Source organism: Pneumocystis carinii (assembly GCF_001477545.1).
Source record: "Pneumocystis carinii B80 chromosome Unknown supercont1.13, whole genome shotgun sequence".
In the NCBI taxonomy this organism is placed as follows: Eukaryota; Fungi; Ascomycota; class Pneumocystomycetes; order Pneumocystales; family Pneumocystaceae; genus Pneumocystis; species Pneumocystis carinii.
Window position 1 is genome coordinate 72119 of NW_017264725.1, and position 21437 is coordinate 93555.

At 31.3% G+C, this 21437-nt stretch overlaps 10 protein-coding genes across 10 annotated transcripts; 6 read left to right on the top strand and 4 right to left on the bottom strand.

The window, feature by feature from the left end:
• Positions 1-155: 155 nt before the first annotated feature.
• T552_04182 (ATP-dependent chaperone ClpB) lies at positions 156-3911 on the top strand (the record flags this gene model as incomplete). Its single annotated transcript, XM_018372233.1, has 22 exons — positions 156-246; positions 298-793; positions 840-912; positions 961-1121; positions 1165-1243; positions 1287-1349; positions 1396-1443; positions 1490-1546; positions 1596-1697; positions 1740-1810; positions 1857-1998; positions 2044-2173; positions 2215-2367; positions 2413-2542; positions 2596-2683; positions 2729-2801; positions 2851-2918; positions 2962-3025; positions 3072-3175; positions 3220-3332; positions 3383-3487; positions 3535-3911. 22 exons carry the CDS (start codon positions 156-158, stop codon positions 3824-3826), a joined length of 2703 nt encoding a protein of 900 aa, XP_018224793.1. The 3' UTR covers positions 3827-3911.
• On the top strand, positions 3535-7694 carry T552_04183 (hypothetical protein; the record flags this gene model as incomplete). The annotated part of the gene is made up of 14 exons (XM_018372234.1): positions 3535-3911; positions 3958-4103; positions 4156-4374; positions 4428-4508; positions 4554-4611; positions 4662-4846; positions 4891-5027; positions 5075-5455; positions 5500-5593; positions 5644-5882; positions 5930-6079; positions 6126-6275; positions 6320-6404; positions 6454-7694. Coding segments are annotated over exons 1-14 (3168 nt in total). The 5' UTR covers positions 3535-3909.
• A 400-nt stretch (positions 7695-8094) lies between these two features.
• Positions 8095-8885, bottom strand: T552_02831 (hypothetical protein). Its single transcript, XM_018371359.1, has one exon. The coding sequence runs from the start codon at positions 8837-8839 to the stop codon at positions 8141-8143; it is 699 nt and encodes a 232-aa protein (XP_018224795.1). The 5' UTR covers positions 8840-8885; the 3' UTR covers positions 8095-8140.
• Positions 8886-9703: 818 nt separating this feature from the next.
• Positions 9704-10624, top strand: T552_04184 (hypothetical protein; the record flags this gene model as incomplete). The annotated part of the gene is made up of 3 exons (XM_018372235.1): positions 9704-9954; positions 10014-10469; positions 10565-10624. Exons 1-3 carry the CDS (start codon positions 9826-9828, stop codon positions 10622-10624), a joined length of 645 nt encoding a protein of 214 aa, XP_018224796.1. The 5' UTR covers positions 9704-9825.
• Positions 10625-11431: 807 nt separating this feature from the next.
• T552_04185 (hypothetical protein) lies at positions 11432-12898 on the top strand (the record flags this gene model as incomplete). Its single annotated transcript, XM_018372236.1, has 1 exon — positions 11432-12898. One exon carries the CDS (start codon positions 11432-11434, stop codon positions 12509-12511), a length of 1080 nt encoding a protein of 359 aa, XP_018224797.1. The 3' UTR covers positions 12512-12898.
• Positions 12899-12926: 28 nt separating this feature from the next.
• On the top strand, positions 12927-15823 carry T552_02833 (hypothetical protein). Its single transcript, XM_018371360.1, has 15 exons — positions 12927-13113; positions 13157-13261; positions 13304-13643; positions 13695-13754; positions 13798-13891; positions 13935-14024; positions 14072-14147; positions 14195-14425; positions 14474-14597; positions 14641-14747; positions 14795-14931; positions 14985-15111; positions 15159-15260; positions 15303-15627; positions 15674-15823. Exons 1-15 carry the CDS (start codon positions 12973-12975, stop codon positions 15775-15777), a joined length of 2163 nt encoding a protein of 720 aa, XP_018224798.1. The 5' UTR covers positions 12927-12972; the 3' UTR covers positions 15778-15823.
• Positions 15824-15837: 14 nt separating this feature from the next.
• On the bottom strand, positions 15838-16960 carry T552_02834 (hypothetical protein). Its single transcript, XM_018371361.1, has 5 exons — positions 16926-16960; positions 16731-16880; positions 16605-16682; positions 16135-16555; positions 15838-16083 (listed from the first exon to the last, which is right to left on the bottom strand). Exons 2-5 carry the CDS (start codon positions 16868-16870, stop codon positions 15880-15882), a joined length of 843 nt encoding a protein of 280 aa, XP_018224799.1. The 5' UTR covers positions 16871-16880; positions 16926-16960; the 3' UTR covers positions 15838-15879.
• A 221-nt stretch (positions 16961-17181) lies between these two features.
• Positions 17182-18182, bottom strand: T552_02835 (hypothetical protein). The gene is made up of 5 exons (XM_018371362.1): positions 18127-18182; positions 17979-18039; positions 17637-17724; positions 17386-17590; positions 17182-17337 (listed from the first exon to the last, which is right to left on the bottom strand). The coding sequence occupies exons 1-5, from the start codon at positions 18140-18142 to the stop codon at positions 17228-17230; spliced, it is 480 nt and encodes a 159-aa protein (XP_018224800.1). The 5' UTR covers positions 18143-18182; the 3' UTR covers positions 17182-17227.
• Positions 18183-18588: 406 nt separating this feature from the next.
• T552_02836 (40S ribosomal protein S9) lies at positions 18589-19411 on the top strand. The gene is made up of 4 exons (XM_018371363.1): positions 18589-18636; positions 18739-19102; positions 19150-19239; positions 19287-19411. Exons 1-4 carry the CDS (start codon positions 18597-18599, stop codon positions 19363-19365), a joined length of 573 nt encoding a protein of 190 aa, XP_018224801.1. The 5' UTR covers positions 18589-18596; the 3' UTR covers positions 19366-19411.
• A 32-nt stretch (positions 19412-19443) lies between these two features.
• T552_02837 (hypothetical protein) lies at positions 19444-21090 on the bottom strand. Its single transcript, XM_018371364.1, has 5 exons — positions 20879-21090; positions 20702-20832; positions 20262-20650; positions 19683-20219; positions 19444-19637 (listed from the first exon to the last, which is right to left on the bottom strand). The coding sequence occupies exons 1-5, from the start codon at positions 21042-21044 to the stop codon at positions 19484-19486; spliced, it is 1377 nt and encodes a 458-aa protein (XP_018224802.1). The 5' UTR covers positions 21045-21090; the 3' UTR covers positions 19444-19483.
• Positions 21091-21437: the final 347 nt, after the last annotated feature.

A 21437-nucleotide genomic window follows, 5' to 3' on the forward strand; every position in this document is an offset into this window, starting at 1 on the left:
TAATTCCTCTTTTCCAAAACACCTTATAATTCCCCGTCAATTATACCCATTAATATGTCGAACACGGCGCTGACAGGCGAAATATAAAGTACGTAAGGAGGACGGAGAGGCGTCCGTGAGACGTTGCCAAGCCAACGAGAGAACGTCAAGAAAAGATGAATTATCAATTTACAGAGAAAACAGAGAAAACCATGGCAGAAAGCTATTCTCTGGCACAGGGAAGCGGTCATATTCAGATTTTACCGGGTATTGTGTTTTTTTTCCGGAAAAAAAGGGTTACTGAACATAGGAATTGAGTACATATTGTGTCAGTTTTATTGAAAGAAGAAAATCCGCAGATATTGCGTTTAGCAGTAGAGAAATCGGGAGGAGATATAGTTAGATTTGAGAGGGAAGTGCTTAGAATGTTTGTCCGTGTTCCGACGCAAGAAAATCCGCCGGAAAATGTGATATTATCAGCACAAACTATGAAAGTATTAAAGGCGGCGCATGAGCTGCAAAAGCAGCAAAGAGACGCATATATGTCACAGGATCATTTGATTATGGCATTAGCAGAAGATCCATCTATTAAAAAAGTGTTAGAAGAGGCGGGAGTAACGCATCAACAGTTAGATGAGGCAATTAGAAAAATAAGAGGGAATAGACATGTAGAATCGAAGTCAGCGGAGTTAGGCTATGATTCATTGTCTAAATATACGATTGATTTGACGGAACAAGCGAGAAATGGGTCACTTGATCCGGTGATTGGACGGGAAGATGAGATACGTCGTACGATACGAGTGTTATCGAGGAGGTGATTTTAATGATGAAAATAAAATGTAGGATGATGAATATTTTAGGACGAAAAACAATCCAGTTTTGATAGGAGATCCAGGAGTTGGTAAAACTAGTGTAATTGAAGGACTTGCCCAGGTGAAAAAGTTAGTTAGAATGATGAAATATTTATTTATAGATTAATAGAGGATTATAAATGCAGATGTTCCGTCTAATCTTTTAGAATGTAGATTGCTTAGTCTTGATGTGGGTGCATTAGTAGCTGGAAGTAAATTTCGTGGTGAATTTGAGGAAAGAATTAAATCAGTATTGAAGGAAATTGAAGATTCTCAAGAAACAATTATATTGTATTGAAATTTGACGATATATTTTTTCTGAATAAAGTGTTAGGTTTGTAGATGAGATTCATTTACTTATGGGTGCTGGAAATACAGGAGAAGGAGGAATGGATGCGGCAAATCTTCTTAAAGTAAATAGTATCAGATATGAATTTTTTATATTAATAAAAATAGCCAATGCTTGCTAGAGGAAAGCTTCATTGTATTGGAGCTACAACATTAGGGGAATATCGTAAAGTATGTATTTTCTTTTTTTTTTACCTTATTTTTCTAATATTCCAAGTATATAGAAAAAGATGCTGCTTTTGAAAGAAGGTTCCAACAAATATTAGTATTATTTTCCTCTTTCTTTTTTTGAAAAAAGGCTTACAAGTTAGGTTAAAGAACCATCTGTTCCTGAATGTATTTCAATTTTGAGGGGAATTAAAGAAAAGGTTTAGAAATTAAACCATATATATATATATTACATTATTAAAATAGTAGTATGAGGTTCATCATGGCGTAACAATTCTTGATTCTAGCCTTGTTTCTGCAGCGACTCTTGCTTCTCGATATCTTACTAATAGAAGATTACCTGATAGCGCGGTATAAAATATATTTATATGTCGTCTTATAGCTAAGTTTTAGATTGATCTTGTTGATGAAGCAGCGGCATCAGTTCGTGTTGCAAGAGATAGTGCACCAGAAGAATTAGATAGGTTTTTTTTTCCGATAAAAAATCTAATTTATACTTATAAGATTTAGTCTTGAACGTCAATTAAGACAACTTCAAGTTGAAATCCATGCTTTAGAAAGAGAAAAAGATAATTTATCGAAAGAACGTTTAGCAAAAGCACGTCTTGAAATGGAAAATGTAGAGGAAAAATTAATGCCTTTAAGAGAAAGAGTATTTTTTCTAACTGATAGATAAGTGTATTTTAAACTTTTTTAGTTTCAAATAGAAAAACAAAGGGTCAATGATATTCAGAAAGCAAAGAAAAAGCTAGATGAATTAAAAGCTAAAGCAGTAGATGCAGAAAGACGTATGGATTTACAAACAGCAGCTGATTTAACATATTACGGTATTTTTAATAATCTCTTTGTATACTTATTAATAAACAAGCCATTCCTGATCTACAAAAGAGAATTGAAGACTTGGAGGCTTTAAAAGCTAAGGCGGACGCAGAAATGATTGAAAAATCAAACTGTCCAAACCTTTTACTTACAGATATTGTGACTATAGATCAAATAAACGAGATAGTATCTAGATGGACAGGTCTTTTTATAAATTAATTATCATTTTAAAATAACTATTAGTTAGGAATTCCTGTAACACGATTAACTCTAAGCGAAAAAGAAAAGCTTTTAAAAATGGAGAAAACATTAACACAATTTGTTATTGGGCAAAAGGAAGCCGTAAAGGCAGTAGCAAATGCCATACGACTTAATAGGTATAGGATTAATGCCAATATTTAGTATATTTAATTTTTTATTTAATTATTAGATCTGGTCTTTCTAATCCTAATCAACCAATTGCTAGCTTTTTATTTTGTGGTCCTAGTGGAACAGGGAAAACGTTATTAACAAAACAAGTAAACCAGACTTATTAGTTCATTATAGATTAATAATGATATTAGCTAGCTGAATTTCTTTTTGATGACAAGAAGGCTATGATAAGAATAGATATGTCAGAATATACGGAAAAACATTGTAATATTTTTTATATATTATATTTTATTTATCTTGATCGATATAATAGCTGTTTCTCGTTTAATCGGTGCTCCTCCTGGATATGTAGGCTATGATCAAGGTGGACAATTGACTGAAGTATATTTTTAAATGAAATAAATTTTGTTATTAATAAATAAAGCAACTTAAAAGACGACCATTTTCTATAATACTATTTGACGAAATAGAAAAGGCTGCACAAGAAGGTTATTTTAAATATCTCTTGCATATTTTTACTTAATATTCTCTTAGTTTTGACTGTTTTGCTTCAAGTTTTAGATGATGGTCGCTTAACATCCGGCCAAAGTCAAACAATTGATGCAAAAAATTCCATCATTATTATGACAAGCAATTTGGTATTCAAATCATTGCACATTCTTTCATCTACTAATAGATTTAGGGGGCTGAATATCTTACAAATGCAGCTGTTACTGGTGATGGAAAAATTGACGAAATTACAAAAGCTATGGTTATGGACAGTATTTCTAAATTTTTCAAACCAGAGTTTTTGGGGTTTGTTCAATAAAACTTTCTTCTTTCTTTCATGAATTAATCAATTAAAGACGTACAACTGTAGTCATGTTTAATAGACTAACAAAAAAAAATATGCAAAAAATAGTTATTAAAAGAATCGAAGAAATACAAAAAAGACTCGACGACAATAACAAGTAAATCTAATCACCTTCTTTACCTTTCTTCTAATATTTTTATTAAGAAAAATAAAAATTGACGTCGACGATACTGTAATCACTCATCTTAGCGAAGCTGGTTATTCTCCTGCTTATGGTGCAAGACCTTTAAATCGATTAATACAAAATGAAATACTAAACAAACTCTCCGTCCTAATGCTACGAGGCCAGATCAAAGAAAATGAAACTGCTCACATATTCTTACATGAAAAAAAAATATATATTCAACCTAATCATGAATCTACCTCTGAAATACTCGACGAAAGTATGGACGATGATGTAATGTCTGAAGACATCGATCCAGAAGAAATTTATTGATTTTAATATATTTTATTTTTAACCCATTTTCTAAGACTATAATACAGCCCTTCAACGGTCAACCTCTTCAATACTAGTAAAAAATGTAAGTCTTAGAAATATTAAAGAAATATCAATTGATAAGTATTTAGGGATCGTCTGCATCAAGAATATAGAAATAAGGAGTCATATATAGGCCGGAATATTGATTTAAGCCGGTCAGAGTCAGAATTAACAGTGAATATTAAGAAGGCAACAAGTATTAAAGAAACAGCGCCTAAAAGAAAACATGTTAGAAGTTTGTTGAACAGAAAAATAAGGGTTTATAAGTAGATATGAATACTCTATAGGTTGTATAGTTTATACGTGGGACCATAAGTCATCATTATCATTTTGGGCGGGACTTAAAGCACAGCCTATTTTATCGGACGATATCCAGATTTTTAAGGCGTTAATATGCATGCACAAAGTGATACAAGAGGGGCATCCAGTGACACTTCAAGAGGCACAAGCTCAGAAGTCGTGGCTTGAGATTTGTTCACGTTCGGTGATTGGGGGCAATACTAAGGGTATTTATTCGTATATATTATTTAGTATGAACGGGAAGATGATGGAAAACAAGGGTACGGAAGCCTAGTGAAGGAATATGTGGAGTTTTTAATATCTAAGCTTTCGTTTCATAAGTTACACCCAGAGTTTAATGGTAAAAAATGAATGAGAAGGGGGAAAAAGTGATTAATCGATCAAGGAATGTTTGAATATGATGAATATTTAACGCTTAAAAATACGAGTGATCCAAATGAAGGGTAAAAATTTTTACATATTTGTTAGGGCTAAGATATTGACAAAGATATAGATACGAAACCATTACAGAATTGATGCAATTGCTAGATCGAATTGATTCGTTTCAAAAAACGATATTTTCGCATTTTAGAAGTGGATCTACAAATGAATGTCGTATTGCAGCGTTAGTTCCTTTGGTTCAAGAAAGCTATGGAATATATAAATTTATTACAAGCATGATTCGAGCTATTTATCATAGTATTTTTACCATTTCATGAGAAATATGGTTTAATAAAGTACAGGTACACAATCTAGTGAAGGTATTAAACCTCTTAAATTAAGATATAATTCTCAACATCAAAAACTTGTTAAATTTTATTATGAATGTTCTAATCTTAGATATCTCGTTAATCTAATATCACTACCAAAATTATCACAGGTTTTATATGATATGATATTAGTCCTTATAATATCTAAATAATACAGGATCCAGAAGAATTAATAGAAGAAGATCTTGAAATATCTTCGCAGAAATTATCTATGCAAGAAAAAGATTCATTATCAGAAGGGTCGTCGAAAAATGATGATAATTATGACAGGTCATCCAATATTTTGTCTAGTAGTCAAATGCGAAAAACACCTACATGTGAAGAACAATTTCAAGCTCAAAAAGAAGCAGAATACGCGAAACAAGAATATGATCAACAAAGAATATATGTTGAACAGCAAAAATTAGCTCATGAACGACTATTAAATGAACAATATCAAGTATATATTCAAAATAGAATTTCAGAATTAGAACAAGAAGTTTTTAATATGCGCGGACAATATAATAGAGACCAACATATGCTTGAACAATATGATAAGGTTGATATTATGATGGTCTTAGGTACTTTGTTAATTGGTCTTAGAGAGTTAAGGTTTTAGAGAATGAATTACAGAGTTTAAATATGAATGCATCCCAACAAATCGAAAATAAAGATGGTTACATCAAATCGCTTCAAGGTATAAAAGAGTTTGATATTCTATAATTTCTAGATATTAACTTTTACAAGACCGAGTTACTATGTGGAAAAATAAGTACGAGTCTTTAGCACAATTATATACTCGACTTCGTGAAGAACATATAGAATTTCTTTCAAATTTTAAACAAGTTCAATTAAAAGCAGCATCTGCTCAAGAATCCATTGAGAAAAAAGAGAAAATAGAAAAAGAGATGGACAACAAAAACATGGAATTAGCCAATATAATTCGTGAAAGAGATCGTTTAAAACTTGATATGGATAAATTAAAAGTATGATATTATATATATATATGTTATATATAGATTAAATATTTTAGAATCAAAAGGAGGAACTGGATAAAATTAACAAAAATTTAATGTCGAATTTAGAAAAAACTGAAAGTTCTGAAAAATCCAAATCTCTTGAGCTTTCTTCATTAACATCTAAATATAATAAAGAGGTTTCGGATTTTGAAAAATTGCTTTTGGTAATCATACACATATTCTATAATTTTTGAAATTAATAAGCAATAGGTTAAGCAAAAAATGATTGATGAAGTATCATTAAAGTTACAAGAATCATATGATCAATTAGAAAAAGTGTCAAAAGAAAAAGATGATGAACTAGAGATTTATAAAGCCGAAGTGGATTCTGCATTTATGAAACTTAATGATTTACATATGGTATCATTTAGTTTTGTCTAAATTATTTCTAAATATTATAATAGAATAATCGTAATATGGATTCTGCTATCAATTCTGAAATTAATCGCATTTTAAATGATAACTCTAACAAACTTAATAATATTATTGGTAAAGATTGGGTTTTGAATTTAAAAGTTGAGAAATAATACTAGATTAGATGCTATTTTGCAAAGTTCTATACAAATGATCGATAATTCTTTATACGAACTAGCTTCTTCTATGCAGACAGGCAATCAAAATTCAACTCCTGAATATTTACTATCAACAATTGAAAAAGGAAGTTCTAATGCTATGGATTTTTTTACTGCTTTTAGTAATTTTATAGCGGATAGTCCAAATGGAGATCATTCTGAAATAATACGTTTGATTAATATATTTTCGAGTTCTGTCAGTGAAATACTCAATAATGCAAAAGGAGTCGCTAGACTTGCTAGTAATGAGGATATTGGGGAAAGGCTTATTTCATATGCCCATGATTTTGCTATTATTTCACAGAAAAATTTAGGTGCATTACAAACACATTCGTTAATAGATCTTTCAGATGAAAAAAAGATTGAAATAATTATTTCAAAAAATTTAGATGTCCAATTATGTTTGAAAAAGCTTGCTCAGTTATCCGAAAGTTTTGTACCTAAAGAAATTGTGGATTTAGTTGCAAATTCAAACGAAGAAGATATAGGTGATTTAGTAGACAGAGAATTAAAAAATGCAGAACGTGCAATTGAAGAAGCAGTTGCTCGTCTAAGCAAGCTAAAAGAGCGGCCAAAAGATTTACAATTTACATGCTCCGAATTACAAATACATGATTCTATACTTGAAGCTGCAATCGTTATTACTCATGCTGTTTCTCAATTAATCAAAGCTGCCACCGATTCTCAAAATGAAATCGTTAGTCAAGGAAAAGGCTCTAGCACTAGAGCTGCATTCTATAAAAAGAATAATCGATGGACTGAAGGGCTTATTTCTGCCGCTAAAACTGTTGCTGGTTCAACAAACATCCTTATTGAAACTGCTGATGGTGTAATTAGCGGCAGAAATAGTCATGAGCAATTAATCGTTGCTTCTAACGAAATGGCTGCTGCTACTGCTCAACTTGTTGCTGCATCAAGAGTTAAAGCAAGTTTTATGTCCGAAACACAACAAAAATTAGAAAATGCTTCAAAAGCCGTTTCTCTTGCATGCAAAACCCTTGTCAAACAAGTACAGGAAATCGTAGCATCTCGTTTTCAACAAGATAACTTTTTCGATTATTCTAAACTTACTCCACATGAATTCAAAGTACACGAAATGGAACAACAAGTCGAAATTCTCAAATTAGAAAATCAACTTGCAAATTCAAGAAAGAAATTAGGAGAAATGAGAAAAGTCTCTTATCATAAAGAAATAATCGATTCATAACCAATATCATAATTATTTAGCCAAAAAAATATTTTATTCTAAAAAAAAAAACTTTTCAAATTTATACTTTATCATCACATCAAACACATTTCATATCATAAATATTTCCATTTTATTCTTAACTAAACTTCCTTTTATTTATATTTTATATTTTTTAGATCACGTGACTTCTTTTATTCTTGCCATATCATCATTATTTTTATAAGCAATACATAAATTTCATACTTGTTTACACTAATAAATATCCGTTTTTATGTTTATTTCTTAAGCTTTTATACGGTTTACCATTCTTTTTTATCTATTTATCCGCACATTTTTCACAACGCCACGTGGCGCTTTATGATGTTATAGCTGTAGACGTTTAATCCTTTATTTTCCTTTATTCTCCCCTCCATATTTAAACAATAAATAAATAATATATCATTTCTCTCCTAATTATCATTATTTTATGCCCAAAGTCCCGTAGCTCCAATTTCTTCTAATGTCGTTGATGGTATTGATGTTATTGGTGATACTCCCTGCATATCTAATGAATTATTCTCTGATACCCATGATTCCCTTATTCCCATGATGGACTCCTGCGTCTTAGTATTGCGTCGTTTGCGTGTAGTTTTTCTCGGGCAGTACCGATACATTGGGTACATAGCCCTGTGTTTTTCCTTCATTTCCTGTGCTAATAAATGAAACCGCTGCTTGACTGCAGGCGATTCCCCATTCCACATCGACCCAATGATGCGTGATACATCATTATTACATAAATTAGCATTCTGTTGAAGAATCTGCGCTTGCTGATTCTTCCTATATAGAATAAAGGCATTAGGCGGCCGTGGAGGATTCTTGTTAGATGCCTGTTTAGCCAGCTTTTGTTTCTTACTAGGTCGGATAATATAGTGTGGTAAAAGCGTCTGCTTTAACGGAACCGATACTTGAATAGCCGGTGCCGATAGATCCAATAACGTCTGTATGGTTTCATCCTCCTCATTTTGAGGCACTAGAATAGGCTGAAACCCATGGGGCACAAAATAAGCAGTTCCCTTATTTCCATCTAAATATTTTGATGCCTCTTTCATAGAATATGGATATAATACTTGTTTTCTTGTTACAGTCTCATTTGGCAGTAAATATTCAAGATGTGCATATGGCATGCTTGCCCCTTCACCCTTTACCCATGTATTCCCTACTGATTTTATGTGTATTTTTTAAGATATCTTTATTTTGAGCGCCTTGCATTAGTCAGTGAAAAAAAATAGACCTTTACCCTTCTTTCCTTAAGCTTTAATAAGGGTGCCACCTTTGTTAGCCTTCTCTAAAGTAAAATAACCAAATATCTTCTTTATGTTTCTTGATGTAGGCAGAAAAAAGATGCCCAAAGCACTTAGGCTTTCTTTTTTGTACAGCCACCTTAGATTTTTTTATCCAATCTCAATTAATTGCATTCTTTAAAGCAATATATGAATGTTCTTAACCATTTGTATAAGATATTTGCCTTAAATCCTATCCTAATTCTATTTCTTAGCCTATCTTATACTCTAATTTTTAAGACATATGTTTACCATAATACTTTAGCAATAATACTTGATAAAGTCCAATTAAAACGTCCATTTAAAGACGTTCCATTTCCTTTTCAATCCTTTAAAAACATGTTCTTCCATTGGTTTTCCTTCTAATTAATGATTGCCTTAAGTTTATGTCTAGATGTTCTTTGCCACTAAAAGCTCATCCATTGCCCAACCGGTCAATCAAAGAAACAATAATATTTGTAACTAATGACCAAGATACTGTGTAATCTTTGTATTTTGGCTGTCATTTGAACCTAGCTGTTCAATTCAATGCTAAAATAAGTGTTCAGCTAAAGATTGAAAGTGCATCACTGTTTTAGTCCGTTGAATGGCGTAAATTATATTAGCAATTGGCTTGTAATGAAGCTAAATAAAGCCCTGTTAAGCTGCTAAAGAGTCTGTGCTTTGTTACTTAAGAATGATTTGACTGCAAGTGGAATAAGACAAAGAATGAGCACCCCTGGTCAAAAGACAAAGAGAATTGAGCATATGATGATTAAAAGTAATATTCAAGGACATCCTACAACTTGTTATAGTGCCGGAAGACGGTTTCTGAAGAGTTAAATACTTAAATGATGGCATTAGATGAATGGCAGAAACTAAAAGCTATTGCTATAGAGTTATCGGTTATTACGAGTCCTGGTTTATGTGAATGTAGTCGTTGTGAAGCTAGACAACACACAAATCTTGAGTCAAAAGATGTAAATCCATAGACATTTCCTTATTTTTCAGATTTTTCTTTGTTTCTAACTTTAAATAGGATTATACTTCATTTCCACTGGACAAATCTTCTTCTTTCCTTGAATTACCAAAGGTTTCTTATCAATCTGCTTCTTTAGATACTTCTCTTCATGATGCTTCTTATCAACGTTTGTTTGAAACAGTTTGTTGCATTCTTGAACGCTCTTCCATTGAGTCTTCTCTTTTCTTAGCACGTCATGCCTGGTGTCAAGATGTTTCTCTTCATACTGTATGGAATACCATTCAACAATCTCGAACTGCTAGCCTTCCTTTACTGGTTCGCTCATTAAGCACTGAAAGTTCTGCTTCTTTGGTACATAATACCCCTTCTACTGCTTCTGTAGGCAGAAGATTTCGTAAAGATGTTCAGCAATTGCTAGAAAAGGCTTTTCAATGTAAACCTTGGCCAAATCCTGTAGAAAAAACAATGCTGGCTCGCCGTTGTGGACTTACTGTCCGTCAAGTCGGCGTATGGGTATGTAACTCTTTCATATCATTCTTATACCCTCTTCTTAACCTACATATCTTCTTTTCTGCCTTTTCTATACATTATTTCTAACATCTATATAGTTCTCCAACCGCCGCGCTCGCTTTTGGTCTGCTTCTGCTACAATTGCTACTGCTTGTTAAGCATTCGTCTTCTGCATTACAATTCCTGTTCTATATCTTCAATTCTCTGCTTATTCCTTTCTTTTTCTCTCTATTTTACTGCTGCTATTCACCTTATTATCTATATAACAGCTTATCATTCTTTCTTTTCTTTGGATGGTCATTCTGACAAACAAAAAACTGGTCAATGCACATTCTAATCTCTGTTCTTTCTTATATTATCACTTTCTTATCATTCTTATTTCTTATAAAGGCTTAGGGAATAATGATTATACAGGAATTTCATCTTTTTTTAAAAAAATTTTACACAAAATAATAAAGACATGGCTTTCATTCAAAGGGGACAAGTTACATACTTTCTTTCATGATCAGAAAGGCCGCTTTGCTTTATCTGGCTTGAAACTCCGATTTAACCGTGCGGGGCCTTTTTTTCATTTAACGTCAAAACGAGATCAAAAATTATAGTGAATAAAGTAAAAAAACGATTTTTTTGGTAGAATAAGCAGGAAAACGTCAATTTTAAGGGAGAAATTGAAAAGGACGGATAGGAATTATATAAGTTTGGTTTTTTTTCTGTAGAAAACGAGTGATTTTTGAGAGAGAAAGGTGGACAAAGGGTATTGAAGAGGCAATAGGCGTATAATTTGTTTAGAGAGAAGTGTCAATTGATTAGAGATTCTCAAGAGATCGGTAATTATAGTGGGAAAAAGAATATTGTGGTATTTGAGGAGAATTAGAAGGAAAACCTTGATTTGAAGGGATTTTTTTTATAATAATAAGAAATTTTGGGAGAAAAAATCAATTTTGAGAGGAGTTTTGGAATCTAAAATGAAAACCAAGTCACCGGAATTTATGTCACAATGTAGAGTATTAAATTTTCCATGGATGAATAAGAGAATGAGAAGAAGTAAGTCAGAATGTAAGACGGTATCTGGACAAGGGGAATATTCACAAGTTCTTATGTTTCAACCGCCGAATATTGGTATTGGAACAGGAGCGGATGAATCGGCATTTCCAGTAATCCAAATGATGGATGGAAAAGAGCCATTTGTATGGGAAGGAGGACAAACGAAATTTTCGGAATATCCTAAGGAAGTGACGCCTACGAAGTCAACATGTTCACGTACATCAGTGAAATCGGTAACAAAGAACCGAATTCCTAGGCCTAAGAATGCGTTTATTCTTTACCGGTCTCATGTGAGTCAATTACTGAAAGAAACCATGACATTTAAAGTGCGTGAATCGAATATATCAAGTTTAGTTAGTGAAATGTGGAAAAAAGAGTCGGATGTGGTACATGCGTATTATGCAAGACGGGCAGCGCTTGAATGGGTTAAATATATGAAAAGAGTTCAACAACAACGATGTGCTATGAATACAGATGAACCGGAAATAAAATCGCCGACCCCGTCTGCACCATTGCAAGCAGAGTCCACTTTTTCACCGGAATCTCAGACAAATATGACGGAATATATGAAACCGTCATTTCCGAGTCCTCATCAAACGTCTGTCCAGGAAAATTCGATTCTTACATCATATAACGATCCATTTATTGGGACTATGTTATATCATTCATCTCCGGATACTTCAAATTTAGGATTTGCAAATACTGATTCATCTGCACGTTTGTCATCTTCATCTCATTCTTCTAGTGAAGATCTTTTTGATCCTTCATACGCTACTAATATACCAGCTGCTAATCCTGGCCATATATTCCTCGATAAATCATCTATACCTCTTTCTTTTAAGGATTTTATCTTTTCTTGCAATATGAATCAATTAGATACAAATTGCGCTTATACATTTAACTCTTCAACTCCTATATTTTCTACTAATACATATCCTTGTATGGTTGATACTGGCTTAGGCATGGACAGCAATATTCGGTGGCCTGTTAACATGGTTTAACATATACATATCAACCCTTATCAATTATAATTATATTTTTGTCAGTTTTTAAACTATTTTAAAAAAAAAAACAAAGGGTTTAGCATTCTCTGTTTTCATTACAACTATTCATTGGGAGAACAAAGATGTAATACTATTTTTTTTGTATAATTTTAACTTTTTTTACACAATACTATATACACTATATTTATCTACTTTTTACGCCCTTATAGAACTAGGTTTTTGCCTATTCTAAACCCGAATATTCTATTTATAATATTGTAAATCTTTGTTTTATGCATTATTAGGGGCTGTTATAGGGTTATCTCTTTATATTATCTTAATATGTTGAATTCCTTTTATACAGCTTATCTCTAAGGGTAGATAAGACGCATATAAGACGCATACAACACGCATACAAGACGCATACAAGACGCATATATTGATTTTAGAAAGATTATTTGGAATATTAAAGCTAATTAATGAAGACTGATATCATTTTTGGCAAATATTTAACACCTCATAAAATTGCTTTGCTGGTACTAGTTGAACTATACTGCAGCTTTCTTCTCCCTCCTAAACATACCATTCCCGTCTTGACTTTGGTTATGGAACATTTAGATGTATATATTTCGTCTCAGACATACATATTAATTATATATACAGCCATCATGTGGAAATCCATCAACATTAAAGCATCTTTGTAGCTTTACATCAGACAAACCAAGTCATCTTCCTGGCAGGACTATATATGATATGATTCTTAAAAGAGTAGGGGCGATATTGGGGAGTTTTTATCTTATTTTTTAATAGCTTTGGGATCTTCAATCATTAGATGATCTTATATCGTTTTTTGCGAGTATTCCAGGGCTAATTTCCAGGAGACAATCAACGCCAATAATTGGGAGACGGTTGTTGTTATTAAGCCCATCTTCTTTTCTTGGATCATTTGTTAGAAAATGTGTAGTTGAATTTAATAATCTTCCATTGGATGATGTAATTAAATTATGGAAGGGATTGATAGGATATAGAAGTATTTCGGTGCCTAAATGGCTACAGAAGAATATAGAAAGAAGTATGTTTAATTCTAGTATGGGAGTTGAAACATCATTAAATGAAGAAATGGATGAGAAGATAGAAAATGATTATGAAGGTATGAAAATTAAGAGAGAGGGGATTATACGTTTTTTTTGATTTATTTTAGAATGTTTATCAGTTTCAGATATTGAGAGATTATTTGAATTTCATGTTAGTAAGATGCAAAGTATATTTTTAATTTGAAAGAAATCAAATTAATATTTTATAAGGAAATAAGTCAAAATTAAGTAAAGAAATGAAAGAACGATTGAAGAAATTTATGGAACATAATGTATCTGTGCCAAATATTGTAAATTATGTCAAGTATGAGGTATTAAATTCTTGATATTTTTAATTGTTTAAAAAGGTTTCTTGATTCATGGAGATCAGGTGATTATCGAACTTCATTTGATTATCTTTTTCGTTATTTTGATTATACAATGCGTAATAGGGATAAGTGAGTTAGTTTGTTCAATATTTTTTATGATTAAATGAATGATATAGAACGGGATATCAATATGCATTATTAGATTTAGCAATGTTACAAGCAGATTTTTATTGTAATAAAGAGGCTATTTGGGTTTTTTTTTATTTTCAATTTGATTTTTTTTTTCTTAACTATTTAAGGCTATTCAAGAATCAATTGATACTGCAAGAGAAAATAAAGATCATGCCTGTCTCAATTATGCTTTATCTTTTCTTACAGAATTTCAAAGGAAAGAAACAGAAGGAATAACGGGACAAAGTGTATCTGATGAACAAGCGTTAAATTATCTTTTGTTAAAAGCAAAAGAAACTAAAATGGTTCATCTTCAAACTGTAACTTTCTTAGCAGAAGCAAAAAGAGCTCTTTTAGAAGTCAATTGTTTCTAAAATATTGGAAAAACATGTTAATATAATATATAGGAAGCTATAATTGATAAGGCATTCGAAATGGTTTTGAAGTCATTCAATTTAGCTTTAGAGTCATGTTCTACAAGTTTAATTTCATCTTGTATACTTATGCAAAGTGGGATTTGGTCAACTTTAGGTAATGTTTGTGGATTATAAAAAAGGTTATTTAAAAAAATAAGGCTGTTCTTATCTTTGTTCTGTTTTATTATCTATCTTTATCAAATATCCTTATGATGATGTATCTCTTGAAGAAGTTGTTAGGTTGCGATGTGCATATGCTTTTCATGTATGAATGCCTTTTTTTTTTAATTCAATTATTGAGGAATGTATTAGTTATCAAAAGAAGGAAAGCTTGATGAAAGTAAAAAGCTAATGATTGAAACTCAAGAGATTGCATTTAAGTCTCATAAGGTATATCATGTTTGGTCATCTTATTTTCTATATCAGGAATTGAAACAAGCAATTCGTAGGTTTGTTTTTTCTAATAATTTTTATGAATTTCATGGTTTAAATGTATAATTAGAGAAGATCTTCGCTATGCAGAAAAAATTTACCAACAATTATCATCAATTGATGTTGATGGTGATGTTTCGTTTTATATTTCTATTTCTGAAATAGAACTTGAAGCAAAAAAAGGGAATTTTTCCTTGGTATATTTATATTTTTCTATTTTGTATAAGTAATCTGTATTTTATAGTCTTTTGATAAACTTTCAATTATGCAGAATCGTGTAAAGATGTCCGGATTTGAAGGTTTATATCACTTAATGTTATTACTGGTATCAGCACAACTTTATATTGTATTGGATTACTTTTTTATAATAATTTTAATATGATTATAGGAATGTCAACAGCCTTTAAAAGCATTTTCAATTGCATCAAAATCCATTGTTTTAGCAACAGCGCATCATAATGTGCCTCTAGTAATAAAAGCAATTTTATTATTTTCACAAATATTGTTATGTTTAGAAGAGTTTTCAGCTGCATATGATATTGTTCAAAGATTCATACCAAAAATATTAGAAACATCTGATCTAGAACATGAAAGCATTGCTTATTTTATCATGGCTGAAAGCATGTTTGGACGTTATCAAAAGGATAAAAATCTTGAAATAAATATAGTAGAACAAGAGGAAATTTCAGATCTTCTAGATCAGGCATTAAAAGGTTAAAACTATTTATCTTTTTTCATTTATTTTATTGATTAATAAAGGGTTTTTAAAATTACAAGATGTTAAATATGAAAATAAAGTATTAAGAAAAAAAAATGAATTTTGTCAAAGAACTGGACGGATTTTTGAAGATAAATTGAATTGATTAGATCGATTGAATTTAAATGGTACAGGAAATTAGTCATTTAAAATAAATATACAAAATATATGAGTTATTTTTTATAACAAGTATTTTAACATTATTTGTTTATAAAAAAAGACTCATAATAAGCTCATATGATCCAAACATAATAGCAGCATTCGGTATAACACGCAAAAGATGTATAGCAAGTCCTCCATATAATGCAGAAATACCTTCTTCTCTACATATTAAACAAAAACATTGCATTAATCCTTTATATTTTACATGTCCATTCTGAGCAGGATATTGGCGTAATCTCGTTCTTACAACCTATGCAATATACAATTAGAAAATATAACAATAATAACAAATACAATTCACTTCATGAGGATATGTAAGAATTGTTGCAATCAATTTTGCAGTTCCAGCTGCTACTAAAGGATCTAACCATGTAGATGGCTTTTGTTTTTCAGCAAATCGTTTTTTAAATCGTTCATAAAGAACCCATTGGATTGTACTTTCTGATACACCTAAATACGATGCACTCATTCCTCGGTATAAACTATAGAATCCTTCTTTCTGGATCGTCTTTCTTACACAATCCCATGTATTTCGATAAGTTTTTACTGCTGCTTTGTCAAGTTGTAAACGAGTTTTAATCATCCAAATAGGATTCGTTATTGTAGATGTAACTATTCCTGCTGATATCGCTGACATTAAGTGGATCCAACTTGATTCATTATTATTAAAATATTTTATAAAAATCTTTTTAGTATTCTCATATGTATAGAAATGGATTGCTCTATTTATATCAATTAATCATCATTCAATATATCGGCTTGGATAGATGCCTGGCTGGAACGACTCCAATAAGATTAGGTCCTAATCCTTTAAAGAAACCTGATCCTCCTTCGATATGATAAATATTTCTATTAAAAATCTTCGTCAATATTAAAAATATACTGCAAATTTATTACAAAAAAAGATGATAAGCTGGAAATAAACGTATTCCATATGAAGATAATCCTGAAAACGCCGGTGAACGATAAAGATGATGTTCACTCTGAAGACGAGTTTTAATAATATCTAAAGGAGATGTACAAATAGCTGCAATCATTCCAGCGCAACTAGATTTTCTTTAATTTAAACAAATATTATTCAGTAATCTTTACCCGCCTGCCAGAAAATGAACCGAAGCCGGTACAACTACTGGCGAGGCTGCTGTTGGTGATTCGTAATTATTAGATTGAATGGATATGATGATTAATATTAGAAAATATATTAAATAATTGGTTTATATAACTAATCTATATATTTATATAAATATACTAAGACAATTTTAGTAGGTTATTTAGGGTTTAACCCACGTTATTTTATCACAAAAAAAATCCTTTTATTATTCAAAGCTTATCTTAATAAACGAATATGATTATTTTTACTAAGTACACAAGGGATTATTATATAAACGATTGTTTTACAGTGTAGTTTCGTAAGGAGAAACTCTTACAGTTTCTGGTAACGAATCAACTGTTACTATATGTGCTGGTCGAGGACCTTTTGGCTGTCGTTTCAAACATATATATTCTATATATTGGAGGTTAGGAGAAAATAAAAAAAAATGTATAAACATACCTCCTTTTGCACATGCTTCTTGACGTAATCGTGCATTCTGTTTAACACGCTGTATAAAGTCTTCTCTACACTTAGAATGACGAACATGTTCCACACGAATATTAAGTCGTTTGGCTATACATCGATGACCAGTACGTTTATATACAAGAACATTGACTGAGGATTTTGTAACACCATAAACTTTGCCTGTTCGACCATGATAATACTATAATAATAATCTAGATTAACTCAATAGAATGATATAAATAGACCTTAAAAGGCATTCCTTTTTGAACAGCACTGTTAACACAAATATCTACATATTGACCGACTCGATATGTTTTTAAGTATGTGGAAAGTCTGAATGTTAGAAAAAGAAAGAATATAAAGATGAAGAAAGGGGTTTAATATGATAATTGATAGTGACAGAGGCGATATAGAGATCAGGGGGACGCATATAACGCGCATATAATACGCATATAACACGCATATAATCCGTATATAACATGTATAGATTGCGCATACATGACGCATACATGACGCATATACTACGCATATAGTACGCATATATTGAAGCAAATCTCAATGGACGCCTAAAGACAATAAAAGCTTACCTAATCTGACCTTTTTGACGGAATTTTCTTTGAAAAAGATGACGTGTTCTTGCTCGTAAACCTTATTTTTATAAGCTTTAAAAATACAAAAAAATAAGTGGAATAAGGATTTTTAGAATCCAAATTGCCAGATAGAAGGGTTAAATACCATATGAATGAGGCATCTTTTTTTATAGGATAAGATTTTTTTTAATTTTTATCGAGACCGCTTTTTTAACCGACCAAAAAAAATATTCGAGGAGTAAAATAAGGGTTGTGTATATCCAGGGAAATAAAGGTTAGAAGAAGTTTTAAATGATATAAACTAAATGTTTAAAGGTGTTTTATTGTTTTTCTTGAAAGAACGGTGAAAATTGGTTAAAATTTCGTTGAGATATCAAAGATTAAAAGATTGATCTATTTTTTAGAAAAAAAAGTTATTTTCCTGCAGGAATTTGGTTATATTCTCTTATTTATCAATAAGGATATTCTATATTATTGATTCAATTGTTTTTTTCCGGGAATAAAACATAGATTTTTGTGGTTTTTAGACAAGACATTTTTTTTAAAAAAAAAAAATACAAGTAATTGCATAAATAAACGGTAGAAACGCATTTTATACACTGGTATATATTGTAAATGCCTCGCGCTTTCAGAAATTATAGAAAAACCTATAAAGGTATGATAAAATTTGCGTACAGAGCATATTTTTCTGCTTAAAATAATCAATTTCAAAATAAATAAAATTATGATGATTTAAAGGGTCTAATGGAATACATAGTTCCTCGACGTCCTTTTGAATCAGCTCGTTTGGATGCAGAACTTCGACTTTGTGGAGAATATGGGTTAAGAAATAAGCAAGAAATTTGGAGAAATCTTTTAATTCTTTCAAAAATTCGTCGAGCAGCACGAGAATTGTTAACACTTGATGATAAGGATCCTCGGAGACTTTTTCAAGGTAATGCTTTAATTCGTCGACTTGTACGGATAGGCGTTTTGGATGAAACAAAAAGAAAATTGGATTATGTGCTGGCATTGCGTATTGAGGATTTCCTTGAACGACGGCTTCAAACACAGGTGTTTAAGCTTGGCCTTGCAAAAAGTATTCATCATGCTCGTGTTCTTATTCGTCAACGCCATATTCGGTACAGATTATCTTATTTTTTCTTTTTACTTTTTAACATTTATATAGTGTGGGAAAACAAATTGTTAATGTGCCGTCTTTTTTGGTACGATTAGATTCTCAAAAACATATTGACTTTGCTCTTAATTCACCATTTGGGTATTTTTTTTTATATGTATTTAAAAGGTTACTAATAGATTTCAAAGGGGTGGACGACCTGGTCGGACACGGCGCAAAAAACTATCTGCTAAGGCAGATGTAGATACCGCTGAGGAAGAAGAATAAAAAAGCTTTTTGTATAGTTTCCTAGATTTATTTTAATTTTTTTTTCATTTATTCGTTATTATTAATAATGAATAAATACATTGTTTTCTGTTACTTTCTTCTAATGTTATAAACTTTTTTATTCATATTTCCTTTTATTTGTTGATACATCCTGTTTCCCTTCATTAAGTATTTCATTTTCTGTATTATTATGTAGATCATTTTGCATATTTCCAAAATCATGATGTTCTGAAAGAGTTACTTCACCAGTACAATACGAATTTTTAAAAAATCTTTGAAAAATTAATAAAAATAGATCAATTATTAGTAAATCTTACTGATGACAACAAGCATATCCCCATTGACCCTTATGCCACCATGAACCAAAGATCTGGGTATGGTTATTTACAAGTATATCTTCAGGATATTGAGATCGAATGATTGTTTTTTCTTGACCTTTAATTATTTTTCCATCTTTTGAATATTCCACATAATATTCTGTTTGTGCATAAAGTAGTTCTTTAGAAGGAATATTAAAATGTTCTTCTCCTCCATATTTTGCTATAATATTTTTTCTAGAATGAATTTTTGCTTCATTCATTTCTTCTTTATGCTGTTTATGGTATAATGCACCCTGTGTTGGGTTGGCCTGAAGATGAATATTCTTCCCTCTTTCTTCTGCTTGCCATGCAAAAACTTGCAATTTCTCAAATTCAGCTGCTTCACCTGATGAACGTTCAAAATTATTATTAGCCATTAATCTATTATCTCGAGATATCTTATTTGGATCATCTCTCATAGATCTAGTCTTTGGATCATAATTGACTGATGTTTCTGTTAGATTTAATAAATATTTTGCTGTATCTTCTCGAATTCTTGTCTTTTTAGTAATAGAATTAATATAAACTAATACATACCTTAAATTTCGTGTACTTATACGACTATGTGGGTCAAACTTTTGACCTGGCATATTCGCTTCATCTGCATATTTATCATCATCTTTAACTGTATATCCATCTTCTGAAATGTTTTGTATTTTTCTACTTCTTGCTTTTTCTTGTTCTTTTTCAACTTTTTCATACTCTTCCACTATTTTTTGGTGCTCACGAGGATCATAGCCATTCCACCTATCTCTTTTCGAATCCCATGTCATATTTGCTTGGTAAATCACTTCATCTGCTTGAATATCTTTGCCCGTCCATCGTGCACCTAATTTTCGAGGTCTCTCCATACATTCTTTAGTCTTATGTGTCATTGCACCACAATTTTCACATGCTCCCTTCCTAAACTTTGTCGCCGCTGGTCCCTATGTATTTCTTTAAGCATTATTCCTTTCATTTATCTTAATTAGACATACTGCTCTTTGGCCACGAAGAAAAACTGTATTTTGATCCGTTTCTAATGTATCATCTTGTCTCAACCGTTGATGACGTAATGATACCTTCCCTTCTGTTTCATCAATATACCATGGTGCCTTCGATATAAATTCTATATATAATTAATCTCTTATTACCCTTGGATATATAGGCTCAACGAGGAATATGTGGATTAACTTGCTTTCCATCCGCATCTAGCTCCACATCTATAGTCCCTGCCTTCCTGCCTTCTTCTAATTGTTTCTGGCGCCATTGTTCTTCCCGTCTATTTCGCCCTGTACTGGCATATATGTTCATAGGCATAAAATTAGGATCTGATGCCATATTGAACTAATTTTTCGACTAAAAATCAAAGTATTCTCATAAAATAATATATAATATCTCAAAATATCCGCTTCAAGCTGTATAATGTTTCACTCAATATAAAATCACTCGTTTAAACGCAAATATCAAGATAAAAAAGCGCTTTTTCGGGCTTTTTTCAAAATATATAGGATTATACGCAGCTGATATATGTATATATGTCTTTTTAAGCTCTATTTCCCGGGTTTTCTTTGTATTTAAAGATATTTCTTTATAGATGGATATTTAACCCAATAATCAACCAAATTTCACCGTTCAAAAAGGAAAAAAAAGCAAATATAGTTTCCAAAACGTATATTAGAGCTTTTCTGCTCTTTTTCTGCCCTTTTTTCGCCTTTTTTCTGCCACTTTTAG

Coding starts and splice junctions, on each gene's coding strand:
- T552_02836 (XM_018371363.1), top strand. CDS start 18,597: ATGCCTCGCGCTTTCAGAAATTATAGAAAAACCTATAAAG. Junction 19,103..19,149: donor ATTCGTCAACGCCATATTCG/GTACAGATTATC, acceptor ACATTTATATAG/TGTGGGAAAACAAATTGTTA. Junction 19,240..19,286: donor GCTCTTAATTCACCATTTGG/GTATTTTTTTTT, acceptor TAGATTTCAAAG/GGGTGGACGACCTGGTCGGA.
- T552_02833 (XM_018371360.1), top strand. CDS start 12,973: ATGAAGACTGATATCATTTTTGGCAAATATTTAACACCTCATAAAATT. Junction 14,148..14,194: donor GTAATAAAGAGGCTATTTGG/GTTTTTTTTTAT, acceptor TAACTATTTAAG/GCTATTCAAGAATCAATTGA. Junction 14,598..14,640: donor TGGGATTTGGTCAACTTTAG/GTAATGTTTGTG, acceptor TAAAAAAATAAG/GCTGTTCTTATCTTTGTTCT.
- T552_02834 (XM_018371361.1), bottom strand. CDS start 16,870: ATGATTGCAGCTATTTGTACATCTCCTTTAGATATTATTAAAACTCGT. Junction 16,683..16,730: donor CCAGCTTATCATCTTTTTTT/GTAATAAATTTG, acceptor GATTTTTAATAG/AAATATTTATCATATCGAAG. Junction 16,556..16,604: donor ATTGGAGTCGTTCCAGCCAG/GCATCTATCCAA, acceptor TGATATAAATAG/AGCAATCCATTTCTATACAT.
- T552_02837 (XM_018371364.1), bottom strand. CDS start 21,044: ATGGCATCAGATCCTAATTTTATGCCTATGAACATATATGCCAGTACA. Junction 20,833..20,878: donor AGTTAATCCACATATTCCTC/GTTGAGCCTATA, acceptor AATTATATATAG/AATTTATATCGAAGGCACCA. Junction 20,220..20,261: donor ATAAGTACACGAAATTTAAG/GTATGTATTAGT, acceptor TAAAAAGACAAG/AATTCGAGAAGATACAGCAA.
- T552_02831 (XM_018371359.1), bottom strand. CDS start 8,839: ATGCCATATGCACATCTTGAATATTTACTGCCAAATGAGACTGTAACA.
- T552_02835 (XM_018371362.1), bottom strand. Junction 17,725..17,978: donor CGTCAAAAAGGTCAGATTAG/GTAAGCTTTTAT, acceptor TCTAACATTCAG/ACTTTCCACATACTTAAAAA. Junction 17,591..17,636: donor AAAAAGGAATGCCTTTTAAG/GTCTATTTATAT, acceptor TTATTATTATAG/TATTATCATGGTCGAACAGG.